The 19,104-nt window shown below is 41.2% G+C and overlaps 1 protein-coding gene and 1 non-coding gene across 2 annotated transcripts in view; both read left to right on the top strand.

The window, feature by feature from the left end:
- Nucleotides 1–19,104, top strand: part of LOC144826224 (tropomodulin-2-like) — a 322,058-nt gene that overhangs the window by 280,100 nt on the left and 22,854 nt on the right. Inside the window, exons 7-8 of the mRNA XM_078684601.1 lie at nucleotides 3,504–3,611; nucleotides 11,615–11,758. Of these exons, the coding sequence (XP_078540727.1) occupies nucleotides 3,504–3,611; nucleotides 11,615–11,758 (252 nt within the window). The remainder of the gene's footprint in view (nucleotides 1–3,503; nucleotides 3,612–11,614; nucleotides 11,759–19,104) is intronic.
- LOC144826722 (small nucleolar RNA SNORD83) lies at nucleotides 12,666–12,739 on the top strand. Its single transcript, XR_013609914.1, has one exon. It is a non-coding gene; the product is annotated as a small nucleolar RNA SNORD83 (small nucleolar RNA).

Below are 19,104 nucleotides of genomic sequence, written 5' to 3'. Positions count from 1 at the left end.
GTTTTGGGCAATTTAGGACCCTCAAATGAAAAAGTTCCAGAAGTTTGAAGACGTTTGGAGTAACTTTGGAAAAAAGCTTCATAAGTGAACCGACTCAACCTGGCTAACCCAGCCGGCGACCCTCAACTGCAGCTGGTCTGCCATTTAGATTCATCCTGGTGAAAAGCTCTGGAGGTTCAACTTCCAGAGATTGACCGGTAGCTGGTCGAAACCCAAGCGGTTGAACCCTCACAGAATCCAGTCTGGTAAAGAGCATCAAGGGACACCGGGAGAAAAAGCTCTGAAAAAGTTTTAAAGTCAGAACGTCGAAAAGGTGACCTGGACCACCCACCTTCAACCACGAGCCAGCCTGGATCTCTGGTTCGTCCTGCTAGAAAACTCCAGAAGTCTCACTTCCATAAGTTCACCGAATCCGGACTGGTTGAGAGCTTTGTGGGACAATGGGAAGAAAAGCTCCAGAAAAGTTTCTAAATCAGAAGGTAAAAACTTTGACTGAGACCTACTGTGAGGGGTAGCCACATAGGGTTCTATTGCAGTCAGCCTGATACTTTGACTTTGTCCCGGTCTAGCACAATCAAATGTCCCAATAGGTGCTATAGGTTTCTATGTGCTATATAGTGCTAAATCTTTATAAATTCATCTCTCCGGTTCCCTACATTTGTTTTGGTGTCATTTTAAAGATACAAATATTTCCTATTTTTATAAATTGGTGTTGGATTTCTATTGTGAGTTTAGTCTTAATTATTTACTGAATTGGTGTTTTTAAATGCTGTACATATGTTTTTGAAGCTAAGCCTGCCCGCTCGCAACCAAACTACCAAGGGTTGAGCATGGGAATAATTTTCTAGGACCTATTTTTAGCCCCATATTGTGTTAGTGGTATTATTGCCAGTGGTAGGTGCATATATGCCACTACTAATGATCTACTTTCCAAAAATAAGTAACTTTTCTTTTTTTCTTTCATAGATTTTCATTTTAATGTGTTGTATTGTAATTGTTTAATTTATGTTTTTTTTAATGTATTTAGTGTCCCGCTTCAATATATTTTTAAATCTTTGGAGAGGAGTTGTACAGTGACTGACTAGTTAAACCTGAAATCTCCTTCTTCCCCAACCCTACACTTCCTGCCTGTTTAAATCACTGTTGCAGGCTCGTTTTATCCCATCTTTTTCTCTGTGTGACTGTTTTCCTATCTTCTCTCTTCTGCTTTTTTTCTCTCTTGCTTTAGTTTAAAGTCTTGCCCCCAAATATTGGTCCCTGTGCCTATCGGGAAGCAGCCTTTACATTACATGCGGTGCAACCCATGCGATTACAACGCTGTCGTTACAACAACTGCGTTGTTACAACGCTAAGCATTACAACGCATGTCATTTCTACGACTTGCTGTAGGGGGTGCTGTAAATTAAGGACTGGTATAATTTACTATTCCAACACCTTCCCTACTGTTGCGCACGCTGGAGTTGGAATAGTAAATTATACTATTCCTAAGTCCAGCACGCCCTCTACAGCAAGTCGTAGTAACAAATTGCGATGTAATGGTATGCTTTGGAACAACGCGGTCATTGTAACAACTGCGTTGTAATCGCATGCGTTGTACCACATGTAATGTAACATCGCATATTCATGCCCATCACCTGCAACCACAGCACACATTAAACTCTATCTATAGTCATGGGTACTATTATTTACTTGCTAATACCTTTGATGTCATTTCACGAATCTGCACGAATTTTGAAACGCATTTTGCCCGTTTGGGCCAGTTTTTATGTGCCAGGTTTTGTGCATGTCCTTCCAAGGGGACGTTAACTACAGTGCCCGAAGCAGGAGCACTGCTTTATTTAGTGCAGCAAGTGCATCGGCGTCAGGGGCCACTGAGCCCCAATTATGGCTCTTTTACTACCCAACTGAGGGCCACAGGTGTCGATTCCTCGCTTGCTTAGGGGTCCGGGCACCCTTGCTAAGGCACTGGCGCGAAGAATCTTAAAACCTTGCCTTGGCGCCTCAGTTAAAGAACTGTAGGCGTCTTCTATTTTTCTATACCATCCTTCTAACTCCCTTGGTGTTGTGACTGCGTCCCTCCTCCGACCCCACTTAATGGAACTCTGCTCTCCTGGTTTTTTGGGTCCAGACCTGAGAAAATCTACTATTTGTATATAGATTTATATAGAGATAACTCTAATCACTAGTATATGCAGTAGACCTTTGTACTCTCTACCATTCCTATGTGACTCTTAGAGTATATCCATTCCTATCCCTTCCCTATGTATATAGAGATAACTCTAATCACTAATATATGCAGTAGACCTTTGTACTCTCCGCCATTCCTATGTGACTCTTAGAGTATATCCATTCCTATCCCTTCCCTATGTATATAGAGATAACTCTAATCACTAGTATATGCAGTAGACCTTTGTGCTCTCCACCATTCCTATGTGACTCTTAGAGTATATCCATTCCTATCCCTTCCCTATGTATATAGAGATAACTCTAATCACTAGTATATGCAGTAGACCTTTGTACTCTCCGCCATTCCTATGTGACTCTTAGAGTATATCCATTCCTATCCCTTCCCTATGTATATAGAGATAACTCTAATCACTAGTATATGCAGTAGACCTTTGTGCTCTCCACCATTCCTATGTGACTCTTAGAGTATATCCATTCCTATTCCTTCCCTATGTATATAGAGATAACTCTAATCACTAGTATACGCAGTAGACCTTTGTGCTCTCGACCATTCCTATGTGACTCTTAGAGTATATCCATTCCTATCCCTTCCCTATGTTTATAGATATAACTCTAATCACTAGTATATGCAGTAGACCTTTGTACTATCTACCATTCCTATGTGACTCTTAGAGTACATCCATTCGTATGACTTTACTACCTTTACATTTGCAATGTTTTTTTGTATCTCTTCCTTGTGTGACTTTATAACTTATACATTTGCATTTTTTTTCTCTGCTTGTATCTGTTATGTAACGCATGTAACCCTAAGTCCTTATGTTTCGCAACTGGTTCTTATGTAAAGCGCTCTGACACCTTCGGGTAATGTTCGCGCTATATAAAATCGCAATAAATACATTTTCTTTAAACGGAACAGTTACATTGGCACCAGTCTGAGTCGCGCGCTATAATGCTTCTCAGAGCTTTAACAAAAACACTCCTAATTGTATGGCGTCTCCTCCCTGCTTCTCTGCCTATGAAGATTTGGAACGTAAAACTGAAAAAAGCCTGTGGCATGTTTGCAAGAAAACACAATGAAATAAGAACATGTGTTATTTTTGTTGTTTTTGTTTGTTCGTAGTGGCCTAAATGTGATTGAGATTGTTTTGAAAGCATCTGGGTAAATGCCATAAAGGAAATGCTTTCATGTGAGTCTGGATGTCACCAGAGACTCTCGGTTGACCTCCACATGTTAGAAATCTGGTTATAATCTGAGGTCAGCGTCTTGTCGAGTGTATTCGTTTTAATGACCCCATGTGTGTTTCCTGGAACCGCAGAACATTCCGATTCCAACACTGAAAGAATTTGCGAAGGCGATGGAAGCCAACACCCATGTGAACAAACTGAGCCTTGCAGCCACCCGGAGCAACGACCCCGTCGCCATTGTGAGTAGGATCTTGCTTGGTTACTTCCAAGAACATATTAAGCATAGTTGAGGAAAGAAGGATTTCCTCAGATTTGTTTTCGAAATTACAGGAAAATCACCTGAGGTGTGTTAAATATTAGGGTACGGTATCTCGCAAGACTTTTCCAGGTGAGAGCTTACACATAGAAACGTAACTTGAAGTTCACAGGAGTCTAGTATAAGCACAACATGTCTCTCAAGGAGATATTTTCTGCAAATGTATAACTATAACGCCTGCAATTACTACGCATACCTTTTCAACAAGCCTTTACAAAGCTGCTGCCTTTACCATTCTGAGTAAGTGTATGTAAGGTAAGTATGTATCATTTTTTATTTTCTAATGGTGAACCCCCTAAAACCCTCATGTTGTTCATTTACTACTAATCTCCTTTTAACACTACCCACCCTAAACCCTAAAATTACCTATAACTCTCTTTACCACGACCAACGTCGCATACTGAAATTACCTCCCTTTACCACTACCCACCATTAAACCATAAAAAGTCCCCTACCTCCCTTTACCTCCCCACACCTAAACTTTAAGATTACCTTTACAGCACTTTACCACTGCCCACACCCAAAACCTTTCATTTAAATTAAATAATAATAATTTCATCAAAAAAAAACCAATTGCCTATGTTGTAAAAGCATGCATGGTAAAGGTACAAACACGCACCAGTGGGGTATTTACCTGAGTAGTAAAGGCTGTGTGGTAAAGCAGTTGCATTGTAAAGGTTGTGTTGTAAAGACTGACTCTGTTGTTCTGCTCAAACTGGACTCGATAGGCAGATATTACACAAAGGTTTGCATTCGGTGAAATGGCGAGGGTTACCAGTGTTTCTTATAATATGAAATTCTGGAATTATATAGGATTATGCCTGTGTCATTAAAATTACGCTCTGACCTTTTCTTCCCACATTTGGGACGTCAGGGGGTACACTGGGGCTACTGGGATGGAAATATGGTCACTGAAATCGATTGCCACTGGTATCCTGGAGTCAGTCCTTCTACCGCTCAGCAAACTGTGACTGGTATACCCATAACGCATCTGATGCTCCAAGTTGCATGGGGGAACAGTCCAAGGCTTCTCAGGGAATTAGTGTGGGTGGTAATGACTGAAAACTTAACAATCAACCAGAACACCTAATAAATCACTACCTAGCCAACTGTTTATCTTTTTAGATAATAAGGTACTTTTAATATCACAGTGGTATGAAATACTACACAATTAGATAGATATCAGATTGAAGGTTAAATTATCTCACCCTTGGGTTTATGGTGAAATGCTGCACCTGCCTGTGGCATCTCTCCTGTGTCTAGGATGGCCCCAAGTGTTTCACTAAGTGGTTGCCAGTGGGACACTGGTGGTTCAATTCAGATAATTCTTTTGGCCCAAAAAGTCCTAATGATAAAAATAAGACAGGTTGCTCATATTTACAGTCTCTGTTACCTGCTCAGCGAAGGACTCACACTGGCATCTCTTTGTCAGTACATAAAGAAACAGTGGTTCCTGTGGGAGCAGATACATAGGAATCAAGTGGTTTAGGTTAACAAAATGAAATTAAATCACTTTTGCAGCCTATTAAATAGTAAATAAATTATGTATTCTATAATTTTGTAGGCAAACAATAAGGCATACTTTGCACAAAAGAAAGACATTGCAATAACAAAATGTATCTAAAAAAATCAATGGTAAATTCATTACCCAACACTGAATAGAACATGCAATATATATATATATGCATATTTATGTCCTCACCTTGGAAACTGGCAGTTGTAAAACCGTTCCAAAAAAACCCTAGCATATCCAACCACTATCCCAAACCTCTGGCCAATCTCCCTACTTCCGGTATTTACAAAACTACTTGAATAAATCGTAAACCAACAACTCATCACTTTCCTAGAAAATTCGAACTAACTCAATATCCAACAATCCGGTTTCAGACCCAAACATTCCACCGAGTCAGCTCTACTTGAAGTTTCTGAAACCATTGAAAGGACTCTGGATGCTGGAAACAATCAAATGAAATGAAATGAGGTGTTGATACTGCTGGATCTTTCCACAGCATTTAATACCATCTCCCACCCCATCATTCACCAGCGGATTCAAGAAATAGGGATCTCCCACAAGGTTGTATCTTGGATTAATTCCTTCCTGACCGAAAGTCGAAAAACAGTTGCCTTAGGACAATTTTTGTCAGCAGAAAGATCGGTCAATATGGAAGTGCCACAGGGATCTGCCCTTAGTCTCGCCCTTTTTAATATTTATATGGTCCCTCTCATCTCCCTAATTACCTCATATGGAATTGAGACCACTTCCTACACTGATGACACACAGTTCGTTCTTTCCTTGGCCATAACTTTGTTTATCGCTAATCTTGACTTTCAAAACTGTTTCTCCAATATCATCCTCTGGATGCAAAACAATCACCTTAAATGCAACACAGACACAACCAAAATACGACTTTTCGGCTAATCAGATCTATTCTCCACACAACGGTGGCCTAACTCCGTACCCTAATCCCCGAATTGGCCAAGGGTATGCCCAGACGTGGGTCCCTTGCTTGCTGTGCCACTGCATTCAATCTAGCCTGGCTAATGAGGGGTAATACCCCAAAACTGGTCCCACGATGCTTGTTTCCAGACCAGGGAGAACCAGGCCTGGCAGTTCAGACTGGTCTGTTCCCTGAGGAACAGGGTCAAGATAGATTTGCATATGGCTGGGTCTAAACTGGGGTGGCATAGTGAGCTAAAGAGCATTGGATTAAACCCAGATCTGTGACCTGGGGTGAGTGGTTGAAAAGTTTCAGCACTCCATCCATCATCTTGTTGTGTTTGTTAAGTTACTTAATGGCAAGTGTTAAAGTTTCTTCAGATAAGTATAACTAAAATAGCTGCATTTTTATGGTTTGGTATGGGTATAAAGCAAGCATAACTATAACGATCCTGTAACCTTTGGTTTTATCAGTGAATTTCATTTTTTTTTTCTGCTGGTGCCAAAGATCGTGGATGATCCGCGGATAGTAAATTGTGGCGATTAAAAAACAACACAATATTAGGGTCATAAATAACATTTTAAACACTTAAATCTTAAAACCTTCAATACTTACATACATTGTAACATCCGGTGCGTGGTAAAGACTTGCGTGGTAATGCCGCCTGCGTGGCTAAGCCTGTGTGGTAAAGGCATGCATGGTTCTGACTGAGTGGTAAAGGCTGTTTCCCACAAACAGCTAATCCACAAGATCCAGATTGTACAACATGCTGCAGCAAGATTGGTGCTAAAACTTCCTCAGCGGAGCTCTGCTTCAGCCATCCTAAAAAAACTACACTGGTTACCTATCCACAAAAGGATCCTTTTCAAGATCCTTCTACTAGTCTTCAGAGCCTTCAAGTCCAAGGGCCCAAATATCTTATTTCTAGTTTTGCCACTACAGGACCAGAGAACGTTAAGATCTTCTGATGCCAATCTTTTAAGCCCCACCTCTTACAGACTCAAATCCCAGGGGGGAGTTCTTCATGGTGATGGGCTCCATAGCCTGGAAGCAACTCCCCAGCTCACTCCTGTTTATTGACACTGAAGAAAAATTACAAAAATGCCTGAAGAGCTGGCTCTTTCTTGCCCCTGATCTGCTATGCCACTCCTTCATTTACCCAGTTTTCTCTCACCTCCCGTTATTGTCCAATTGCCCAGCACAGCGCCAGGATGCTCAATTACAAGTGACAGTGTGCACTACAAGTGTAATATTCAGTCACATAAAAGCTGTTCCAAGTGATTTCAGTGGTATGACGCTTTGCTCCGGTGATTATGAAAGCGTATAAAGGTAATGCAAAAGGGGGATCTTCAGTTAGGCAATGGCTGTCCGATGCACATACCAAAGGTACATTAGATAGACTGTTGAAAATTACAATGAGCCTAGACAATGTTTGTTTTTATGGAGGTTCCAAAGAATTTAGCATCAACATTTCAACCCAGTGCTTGAGGAGGGAAGCTACTTTTATTTGGTTGATGTTACATTGCCACATCATAAAAATATTTTATTAAGATTTCGCAAAATTCTGATGCCACTGTTGGTAGGATATCCAGGGAAGAAATATAAACATTCTGATCTTTTTCTGTGTCCATGTGACAAGCATCGTTTTTATGGGCATGTTCGAAAAAGAGGAAGCAGGTTGGCTCATAAGAAAATTTAGGACTAGCTCACAAACTCTTATTGTATTTGTATATGTATATAGATGAAATGGATTTTAACCAAATTGGAAGTTAGCCATTTTTAAGGATCAGGACTTATGATATTTTTATCTATATCTTTTCTTAAACTGTGACTGTTTTATGATCTTATGTGTAAAACGAATAAAGGATTTGAAATAAAAAATGAAATGAGCATTTCAACCCCCATCCAACATTTATATGCAGTCTTCATCAGGATGGGATCTGTGGCAATTGAAGAGGAAGCAGCCGCCTAATCTCTGAAGAGCAGACAAGGGGTGTCAGGGAATAGAACCCTGTATTTATCACAACGGAAACAAAAAAAAGTGTCTTAAAGAAACCCTGGAAGAGACTTCAACAGGATGTTAGGAATTACAAGACCCAAAGTGGCAATGCAGTCGATGTGCACCAAGTGAGACAACTAGATAGGTGGGGGCCGGGTGTGAAATAAAAAACTTGTAGTGCATTCCAGGGTAGCTACAGAGGAATGACTCTTGAATGACCTGTCAGGAAGAAACAATTTGCTATGTAGGTGCAGCGGCATGGACAGAACACTGGTGAGGCGAGTGGTCAGCGACTATCACAGTCTATAGCAGTGGTCCACATTATCTCACTCTCTTTTAACCTCATAAAGTGTTAGCTTGGCAGGCGGGACTGGTGATGGCTAACCTCCAGACTGGTCATTATTGGCAGGTGCAGCAACCGGGCCAGGTATCCCTAGTAGGTGCAGCCTCCTTGTTGTGCCCCTCCAGGTCACAGAGCTATTTCTGGGCTTTGGCATTAAAAGGGACAGGTCTAGGCATTACCACGTACACTAGATTCGGATGATAACTGGGTCGGTAAAAATCAGAGTCACATGCAGTTTGGACACTCAGAGCTGCATACTTCTATATGCCATGCAGGTGACATTCCCCCCAACAGGCTTTATAGACATACTTTTATTTGTTTTAGTACAACAGCTTTAAATATTAACCCTACTCCATGCAATCCCACCCAGTTGTGTCATAGCTCTCTCTTGTATATTGGGGTACATAGAAAAACAAAATATCTCACAATTAATGCTCTGAAAATCACTACATATGACCCAGCCATTAGGGCTGTTTTAATTTCTTTTGAACTCATGCATTTTTAGAGCCCAACATTTGGGAGGGCAATTTGATGACCAGTGCAACCCCAAGCACTTATTAAAAGCCTCCTATTTTTGGCATTGCTTCATCTTCAGGCAAATGGATCTTTGCCTCCATGGCAGAATGGAGCTGTAATAAATTAACATTTACATATAATCATCAACTTCAGTAACTTAATGTGCAGTCAATGGTGAGAGATTTGTTAAAGTCTTAAGGCATTTTTCTCATTAAGAAATCAGTATTGTTTTTGTCATTTTCATTCAGGTTAGTCAATTTACAGAAATATCAAAAATAGATTTTGTTAGAATCAGCATAATATAGACGGCATATTCCATAAAGGAAATAGTCCCTCTCTTAGTCTAAGAGTCCTAACCTAAATAAGAAACCAAAAAGAGTTCTTGTGGAAAAGAGCAAGACTCTGGAGCATCAAGTTAGTAAAAGAATGAACTCCCTGTAAAAAGTAGTTCAGGAAACTAGCCGAGTTCAACAACAGGTTGCAGTAACAACTGTTAACCCCTTCCCTGCGCCGCGAATTTTGCCGTGGTGCGGGGGGCTAAGAGGTGGGTGTGGTGCTTCGGTGCTCATGACGGCTCCTTGCCGTCATGAGTCGCAGGCGGCGTGTGCTCATGACGGCATGGTGCCGCCATGACCGGCCCGCTCATTAATTCACCCGCACAGGCGGGGAATTAGTGCCGCGTGGGTGGAGCGGCAGCAGCATGACGGCACCACGCCGGCTAGAGAACACGCCTACCGTGACTCATTACCATGTGGAGCCGTCATGAGCACCCAGGGGGTTAATTAAATTAAGGAGAATTAAATGACAGCAGTATCTATAAAAGAGAGCTGTAAGAGAAAGTCCCTCTGCAAAAAGATCAGGATAATAGGAAATCACTGTTATCAGTAGCACACAGCAATCTTGACAAGAATAAGGAAGAAATAATGCATACAGCATCAAGGGTAATGTGGCATGGAAAAGAGAAGAATGGCATAGAATGGATTTACTCTCTAACTAGGAACATGTATATATGAAAGCATAAAACATTTGCAATATTCAGCATGATTCGTCCAATGGAAACTGGCCTTCCAATGGTCTGTTGTCTCTCCTCTCATTTCCCACGGTAAACATTAACGCCGGTGAGCAGTTACCTACAGGTTTCTGATACGTCTTGCACTAGATACATGAGGGAAGGGTCTCATGAGATCCCTTGAAGGTCTCTTCTGTTAGCTGTTGTCAGTATCCCATTGTGTGGACAAAGGGATAGTCCAAAGCAATGAAACATTTATATCACAAAGTTTTGATGAGACCATGAAAACCAACCAATATCTTCAGGAAGTTCAACATTGCTAATACTCTATTCATTATAAAATATACCAGAATACATTGTTCAGTGAAATGAGGAAATCATATGGTGTGAGGAAGCAAAGAAATACATTTCTCTTAGAGTGGCACATTTTAAAGTGATGAATGATATTACAGTTAAAGGATTAGATCAGCAGTTTCTGAAATGCATTTTATTTTAATGTCAAACAGAAGTCGACAAAATATTTTTCAGGCCTAGTTGTAGAAGCACATTAGGTATGAGGACCTACTAGTAATTTAAGCTGCACGTTTATAATTGTTTTTGTTTACATGTTCAAGAAAGCATCTTCTGCTATGGTTAAAGCTACATGATTTAATTATCAAATAAAAAAAAATCATTTTCTGTGTTTTCCATTATCTCTTCCACAGTTGCGATAAAGTAAAACACATGTTCTGATGTCGGACACATTCTCTTCATTGTTAACCAAGGCACCTTTTATGAAAAATTTAGACTTTAACACGTTCACTGAACTAACAGACAGTATTTTAAATGCATAAATGGAGAACATAGTTGCTTAGAATAGTTTGTCACGGTTTGTAATTTTCTCTTCAGAAATATGCTCACATTCACATTGTAAAAGGTTTCTCTGTCATCTGCAAATACTTTTTCAGCATTTGTGGGACCCCATAAGATTTCTGGTCTTCCTGTTGACTTTGAAGCCACACATATTTCATTTCCATTGGGCACTTAGCTAACAATCCAGTTTCTGGTTGCAACCACTTAACATTCATTTTGTTATGCTAGTGTTATCAGGCAAGTTCACTTTAACCACAAATGGCAGATTTTTGCATGACAGAATACTGGGTGGCATTTTATTAGTGATTATTTCCGGTTTGCAGCACCTAAAATGGCCTTCAATTGGGAAAGGGAGTTTGGGAACTAAGTACAGCATAGTTAACCTTCAGATTTGGAAAATTTTAACTTTGGGGTCTTAAGTAGGTTTATAAATAGAGTCTTTCTGACAACTAACACTCTAGTGAGTATTGAATTGGAAAAGGGAATAGATTTAAATGGTAAAGTGGGAGACAGAAATGCAAGACATGATTTGGACTTAGACCTTCATGATTTTCTTTATTTTTAAAGATGCACTAATTTCAAAGAACAGGATAGCGCATCTTGAACTTTTATATTACTACTGATTAGTGCATTTCTCTGCCTGCTATATCGTTTGTAATTGGCATGCTACCTTGAATGTTTCTTTAGGACATTATTGCTTTATCTTAATTCTGAAGTCTCAAATGCTCTAACATGTTTTTTCATTCATGTGCTTTTTCCAAATATCTAGGCTTTTTCAGAGATGCTGAAAGTTAACAAAACTCTTAGGAGTTTTAATGTAGAGACCAATTTCATCACTGGAAAGGGTATCCTGGCTTTAGTGGAAGCATTGAAAGAAAATCAAACGTTGACAGAGATAAAGATTGCCAACCAAGTAAGATGTTATGTTATAACGTTTTCTTATGTTCTTGAAAGACATAAGCTTCTTAGTGCCAACTGGATATGTGGCTCAGTTCCAGTTTGGAGAGAACTGAAAATTGCCACGTTTCTGGTGGGAATTCAAAATACAGAATAGAATCCACCACTTGAATGACCTCCATAGAACTATCCCTACCGTGGAGGAAATTCAATATGTATATTGTACTCCTTATTTAGAGATTCCCAAGCAATTGGAATATTTTGAGTTCCCTTCCATACTTTATGACAGGTCTATAGTAAAGATCACGGTTGAAGAGATTCCTTGGAAAATACCTATGGTTTTAGCAATAAATGTAATAGAATACTGATGTATTAGGATTCCCGTTAAGAAATCATAAATTGACTCAAATAATGATTTGCAATTTGCGATTTCTTAACAGGAATCTACTAAAAATGCATTTGGTGGAAGTGGGTGCAATTTAGACTTCGACTTCTACCGAATGCACTGGTATTTTGTGAACCAACTTATGTATTAATAGGTTGCTTCAGAAAATACTGATTCGTAGTGAGTTGCAATTGGATCTACCTTGCTAATATGCATGAGATAGGTCGCAAATTGATACCCTATATGATTATTTAAAGTCACAGGTATTGTGGCCTGTTGGGGTCAGCAGTCCACCATGCCTGGGATTGCTTTTAAATAAAGTAATCTTTTTTTTGTAAATGCAAACCGTTTTGTTTTTGCAGCCTGCTTTCCTAAGGGAAAACAACGGGCTGCATTTAAAAGAGAAAATGAATACTTTATAAACATGTTTTACGAGCAGGCAGTAGTCCTGCAACCCCTTCCCGTTTGCGAATGCTCACAATTACAAAAAATTAAATGGTATGCGACTGGATTTTGATCGCAAATCAATAATACATTAGCTAAATAATCTGTATTTGGAAGGGAAGCACTATGTGCATTAATGATCTTTTTCTCACACCCATTTTAATAACTCTAATGCAATACAGAATTACATGCTCCTGGTAGGCTATTATTGTAGGCAGAGAGAATTTGAAGTCGAATTCATTGGAGCACCATTAAACTTCTATTTTGCCTTTAAAAATACTTCTCTCCTGGCAAGTCTTTAACCACTGTAGAAGTGAAATTGCATCTATGTCAATCTCGAAAATGTTAAGCGATGCATAGGGTGAACCATTTGTGGATTCACTTGTGCATATTTCAATACCTAGTGTTTGGATTTGGAAAATACATATATTTTTATCAAACAGTTGTTGGGGCGTCAATAGAAGGCATACAAAGAATGGAGAGGAAATACCAAACGCAGTTTTGATGTTGTGTGGAAGGCCACTTTTCATGGGAGCAAGTAGAGCTCAAAATCTCAATCCTTATACTATGCAGCATACTCTAAAATGCACTATACAACATCTTAACAATGAATAACTTTTCCTTGCTCCCTTCCTAAAATACTGAAATTAAGTTAACCTTCCTGTCTTAATGCTTCTATCCTTTACTACTTGTCACTCAATGTTTCTCATTGATTGCCTGGCCTGCCGATTGCAGGGCAAGACCTGCTTTCAGTTCACCTTTCATTCACGCTCCACCCTGCTCCGCCTATTCTTCCCCTTGCTTGTTAACTAAATCTCTTTTGTTATAGCCCTCACACTGCCACCAGAAAACTATCTGGTGTTCTGTCTGTCTCCCCACACCATCTGCACCTGGTATTCCCCACATATCCTCCAGCACTTCAGTCAGCATTTCCAAAAACAGCCTGTCGCCCAGTATGGACACGTGGGCACCATCATACTTAAATAGCACCGGACCATCCTGCAATACGCCCCTCTGCCTAATCACTTTAATTCCCTAACCGTGCTGTTACCTCACACCTACCTATTCACATTCTTGCTTCCTGTTGATTGCTGATTGTTTCCTAACTCCTGTCAACACTTCATTTGCTTAAGGAATCCAATTATCTGGCTTTTCGTAAACTGTTAAAAACCTGGCTCTTCCCCTAGTATGGTTGTAGTGTCTATTACTTGCCACTGTCAGCACTGGGCTACCCCCGTGTAGCTTTGCGCCTAATAAATGTCTTTTTCATTTAATTTCATTTCATTTTATATGGGTAGCAATTTCTTCCAAAACAGGAACATCTGGCCTACCTTTCTCTCACCTTCCTGAGTCTTGTTTCGCCATCTTAATCAGTTCCAGTCTAGTGATTTGGATGACGTTTTTTTCTCACAGATGAATCAATGCTGCACCAAGGTGTGGCCATTTATCCCTCAGCCCCACAAGGTCTGCTGTAAATGACCCCTACCTCTCACCTCCCAAACCATTTAAATGGACTGACACTTTGCCATACTCCAGTCTCAGCTGTTGTCCATATTTCTGTACCCGGCCTTCTACAAAGTGGAGTGACTGCAAATCCATAACTTGTCCTTCCTGCCACTCTTCACCAAGGGAACTTGTAAAACAAAAGCAAGGATCATAACTCCCTGTATCCTGCTGTCTCACTTTCTGGGTGCACATAATGCCACATGCAATCATTCCACCATAATCCCCGAAACTTTGATTTACCATCCTTCAAGCCTAACATAAACCGTTCAGTGGCTGAACACATCCAAAAAGAATGAGTACCAAATATGATTGCGCCCCAGTCACCTTTCTTTATGAACAACCTTAACACCCTGAACATCTTCCTGCCTATGCCTATGACTTTACTTCCACACTTGTCTAAAAACAAACAACTTCCCACCTCACCTCTCAAACCATTAACACATCTACATAGCTGTCCCGGATCTACTGCCACCACACAAGAAGACCATATCCACACCCCAGTTCCCACTAACTTCTGATCCGTCTTAGGTTTCTTTAACCGCACATGCATCTATCACTTCTGATCCATGCACCCTCTCATAAAACCACCATACTCCATTACTCCAACACTTGGATTGCCCCAGAGAACAAAACAAGAAGATCACATTAAAAAGCTTAAGTTCTCAAGTGGACATGCACACAGTTCTCACCTGTTTGATGATACCTTTCAGAATGTCCACAGTCATCAGCCAGAAATAATCACTTCTCTTCCATCTCTCGCTGTTTCATTTTCTAAAACCCTCCATTCCTAATTCAACTTCCCACCCCTTGGCTCACAACCCCAGAAATATTTCCGATAGAACACAATCCCTACCGGTTTCCATGATCTAGCCATGTAATCTCTCCTGTGCACCAGCTCTCCCCTTTGTCTGCTTCTTTCCTGGGTGCCAAACCTAACCGTATGAGTTTCTGCACTATACTGCCATTGACGTCTGAACTAGCTGTAATGCTCTTACAGTCTAGATATGCACATCATATGCACATCTTGCATGGCAGTGCAGTTGCCATAAAAGCCACCTCTGATGTTAAACCATGGGACTTGGTCCACTGTGAACAAAATAGGTAATTAGCAAGTTCATTGTTAAGTCCAAGAATGACAATGTTAGACCTGTCAGCCCTAAGGTGGTCTTCCCCCAAACCTTTTACCTTCTCCCTTCTCTCCTCCTGTTTTACTGAATGTGTTTTTGTTGGCCCTAGGGCTCTGTGCACTTTACCACTGTTAACCTGTGCTAAAATGCTTATGCTTGCTCCCTAAAAGGGAAAATTGGCTTATACCGGATCTATATTTTTGATTTACTTATAAGTTCCTCATGAAGTGGTTTACCATATACCCAGGGATAGTAAGCTACATGCTATTAGTGGGCCTGCAGCACTTATTGTGCCACCCACTTATGAAGCCCCCTAAAAATGTCACAGGCCTGCCAATGCTGCCTGTGAGCAGTTTTAAAGTCGACTTTGCAAATTAACCCTTTTCTCATGCTTAAGACTCCTTACATCACTTCTAAGGTATGCCCTAACAGCCCATAGGGCAGGGTGCATTGTATTTAAAAAGCTGGACATGTACTTTTGAGTTTTACATGCCCTGGTAAAGAAAAACGTAATTTTGTGGCCTACTAATTTCAAAGTTGCCATTCTATTGTCTTAACCATGTTGTGCCTGCAGCCAGTTTCCTGTGTCATTTGACTAGGTGTAGCTGGCAGTTGGCCTTTGTGCATTCCTTTCAGACAACCACACAATAGAGGGACTGGATGTTGTCAGGATGTACAATCCAAGCAGGATGGGTTGCAGGACTGTGCGCAGCCTTGCTTGCGCTTCAAAGGATCTACCGCAGAACACACACAAAGAACTTCACACTAGCCTATTGTGCCACCAGATAGATTGAGACCAGGGTAGGGAGACAGGAAATCCCAGACACGTCTGTGGGAGGAAAACACCTGAATTTTCTTCCACTCCATAGCTGGCATCACGTATAAAAATAGAACCCTCTGACCCACTCTTCAGTTCACTCTTGAACTTGCGAAAGGATTCTCAGAGGACTGCCCTGCTGCACCAAAAGGACTGCCCTGCTGCCTGAAGCCTGGCGTATGCCCTCAGAGGACAGCCCTGCTGCTTGAGACCTGCTTTCCTATTTGAACCCAAGAATTCTAGAGTGATTCTAAGGGCCAGTTGTCTGGCCTCTTGATCAGAGCATCAGGGACAGAAAAGGCTCCAACCATCTTGAACCAGCACCTCGACCCAGCCTGAGTGAATACCAACCCTACAAATGATGCCCATGCAGATCTGTACCCTCGGAAATGGTGCAAAAGGTTTCCAGATAGCTCAAATCCCAAACTTAAAAGTTTCTACTAAAATGTGCTCTGAGAACCGAGAGGAGGCCCGTACCTTCCTGCTCGTCGATCCGTCAAAGGCACATCGCTAGTCAACCTGACTTCACGGCAGATCCTGCTATGTTCTTCTCTGCAGCAGCAAATCGTGTTCATTTGCCTCTCAGAGAAGGGGTGTCCGGCCTCATGCAGTCCTCTTTGGCTACAGCCTGAAGCTTTGCCCACTGGACATTTCACACTTCCATAAAAGGTACTAAGCCCTAACACAGAAATCTTTACAGCGACTTCCTCCAGTGTCTCCCCCGCGATAACACTTCCTCCTTGGACACCGCCGGCTGCCTTGCCCCACTAAACTTTACATTCCCATCCATTTTTCTTCAACAATTAGTCTGACTTCGAAGGTAAGCAGAGACCGGGCCCAATCCACTTCTTGTATCCTCCTAAATGCGCTCCATCGAGGTCGGCCATAACGTATCACTTTTTCCCGTGCAACTAAATGTCCGCGGTTGGTGGTATATTTCACTTTAAACTTTAAAAATTCATAGCTCTTGCTCTACCAATTGGATTTTTCTTGTTTTGTTGTTAAATAATTTATTATAATTTACTCTATTTTTTTAACTTGGTGTGGGATTTTTCTTGTGTTCAGTTTTTACTTTATTACTGTTAATGTGCTGAGTAAATACTTTATACATTGCCTCTAAGTTAAGTCTGAGCCTAAGTTAAGCCTGACTTCTTTTGTGCCAAGCGTGCAGAGGGTTAAGCACAGGTAAATATAGTGATTTTTGTGGTTCACCCTGACAAGGATTGTGGCTGTTGCTTGAGAAGGGTGCACACCCTCCTCAACGAACAACTCGATTAATCACTGGGTTTTTCTCACTGTTAGACCTGGCAGTTTTAGGATAATCTTCCTCCCAACTTTCTGCCTGTCTCCTCCATTTTATTTTGCTGGTCTTATTTTTGCTGGTGTTAGTACTCTGTGTACTTTAACATTGCTAACCAGTGCTAAATTGCTTGTGCTCTCTCCTCTAAACACATTAATATTGGCTTATCATTACTTGGAATATTTAATTTACTTCTAGGTCCCTAGTAAAGTGGTTCTGTCCTTATAGTGAAAAACTCTTAAATTAGTTTTTCAATACTGCAACTATTTCTCCCGTAGGATGACATTGGAGTTGCCTTATTACATGTTATAAGAGTAATTTCCAAATAGGAAGAGATAACCAGTTCATGCTTGGTGTCCATGGAAGCACAATTTAAAATCATAACTTATGGTAAAGTTGGATGTGAAATTGCACTTCTGAAAATGCCACTTTTAGGAAGTGGCATTTTCTTGCTTTAGCTATTTAGTACCTGTAGCTTGTCTCTGGTCACATAACTGGGTGTATCAGACAGTTGAACTTTGTGTATTCCTCCTAGACAGCCACACACAATAGGGAGCTTAGGTGTACCTAACTTATGGTAAAGTCAAATTTTAAAGTATAATTCAGAAAATGCCTCTTTTAGAAAGTTGCGATTTTCTTGCATTAGTCATTTAGTGCCTGTAGGCTGTCTCTGGTCACATGACTGGTTGTAGCTGATAGATTAACTTTGTCTATTCCTCCTCGATAGCAACACACAATAGGGAGCTTAGGTGTGCCAAGATGAGCCTTTAATGGCAGAACAGGAGGAAGAATCTGGGCCAACCCACACTTACACCTGAATAAGCCATGTCCTATCTCCACACAAGGAGCTACTTTTCCCCTGTAGTTAGTCTGGGGCCAGGCCAGGGAAGCAGGATGCCTGAGGACTTCAAAGCCTCTCCACACTTCAAACGTACAAATGGATATAAATACTGTACCTCAGACACAAACTCTTTAGTACACTTCAGGACCTGTTGATACTGTGGCATGAACAAGGACTGCTGTGCTGCAACAAGGACTGCCACTCTGCTGGAGTGCTGCTCCAAAGGAACTGCCTTGCTCTGCTTACCCGCTGCCTGCTGCCCTCTTGCCTGGGGAAGGAGAACAGGACCTGCGGCTTCATCTTGAATCCAGGCCTCCAGAGGGACTCAACGGCTAGTCTGATTGTCTCCTGATCTGAGCCTCAGTGACATAAAAGGTTCACAAACCAGCTTCTGGACCCAGCTGAACTCCAAGTGATACCTCTCAGGTCCTGGACTCTTGGTGTGGCTCATGGTCTCTTGAAATAAAGCTTTTGGGCTCTTCACGACCGTGAACAGGCCCATTCACTCCAGAACTGCGCCGCTTGCACCAAAATTTAGCGCAGGCTGCTGCCAACACGTCTCCACATATAGGAAGCATTGATCGCCCATGGATGACTTCCACCCTGAAGCTCTAGGCCACCGGTGTTTGACCCTCTGGCCTGCTCTTCGTCCCGTGTTGACCACTGCATGTGGCACTCTCCTTGCTCCTTGCGACTCTCTCCAATGCAAATGGTACTCTTAGCACAAAACTTGAGAAGGTAAAAATTCAGCGTGACTAATCTGGGACTGTATCAGTCCCGTGCTACATCGCTGTCAGCCTACAATTTTGACTTGACTCGGTCCAGCACGACCAGATACCCGTGGTCAATGCTATTTTAAAGTTTATTCTTAAAAAATTATTAAACCCAGTCCTACTGATTGGATTTCTTTCGTTTTGGTCTTTTTTATTTATTAAATTCAGA

The sequence above is a fragment of the Lissotriton helveticus genome, chromosome 3_2 (assembly GCF_964261635.1).
Source record: "Lissotriton helveticus chromosome 3_2, aLisHel1.1, whole genome shotgun sequence".
In the NCBI taxonomy this organism is placed as follows: domain Eukaryota; kingdom Metazoa; phylum Chordata; class Amphibia; order Caudata; family Salamandridae; genus Lissotriton; species Lissotriton helveticus.
The sequence above is the reverse complement of the archived record's forward strand: the minus strand, read 5'-3'. Positions and strand labels throughout refer to the sequence as shown.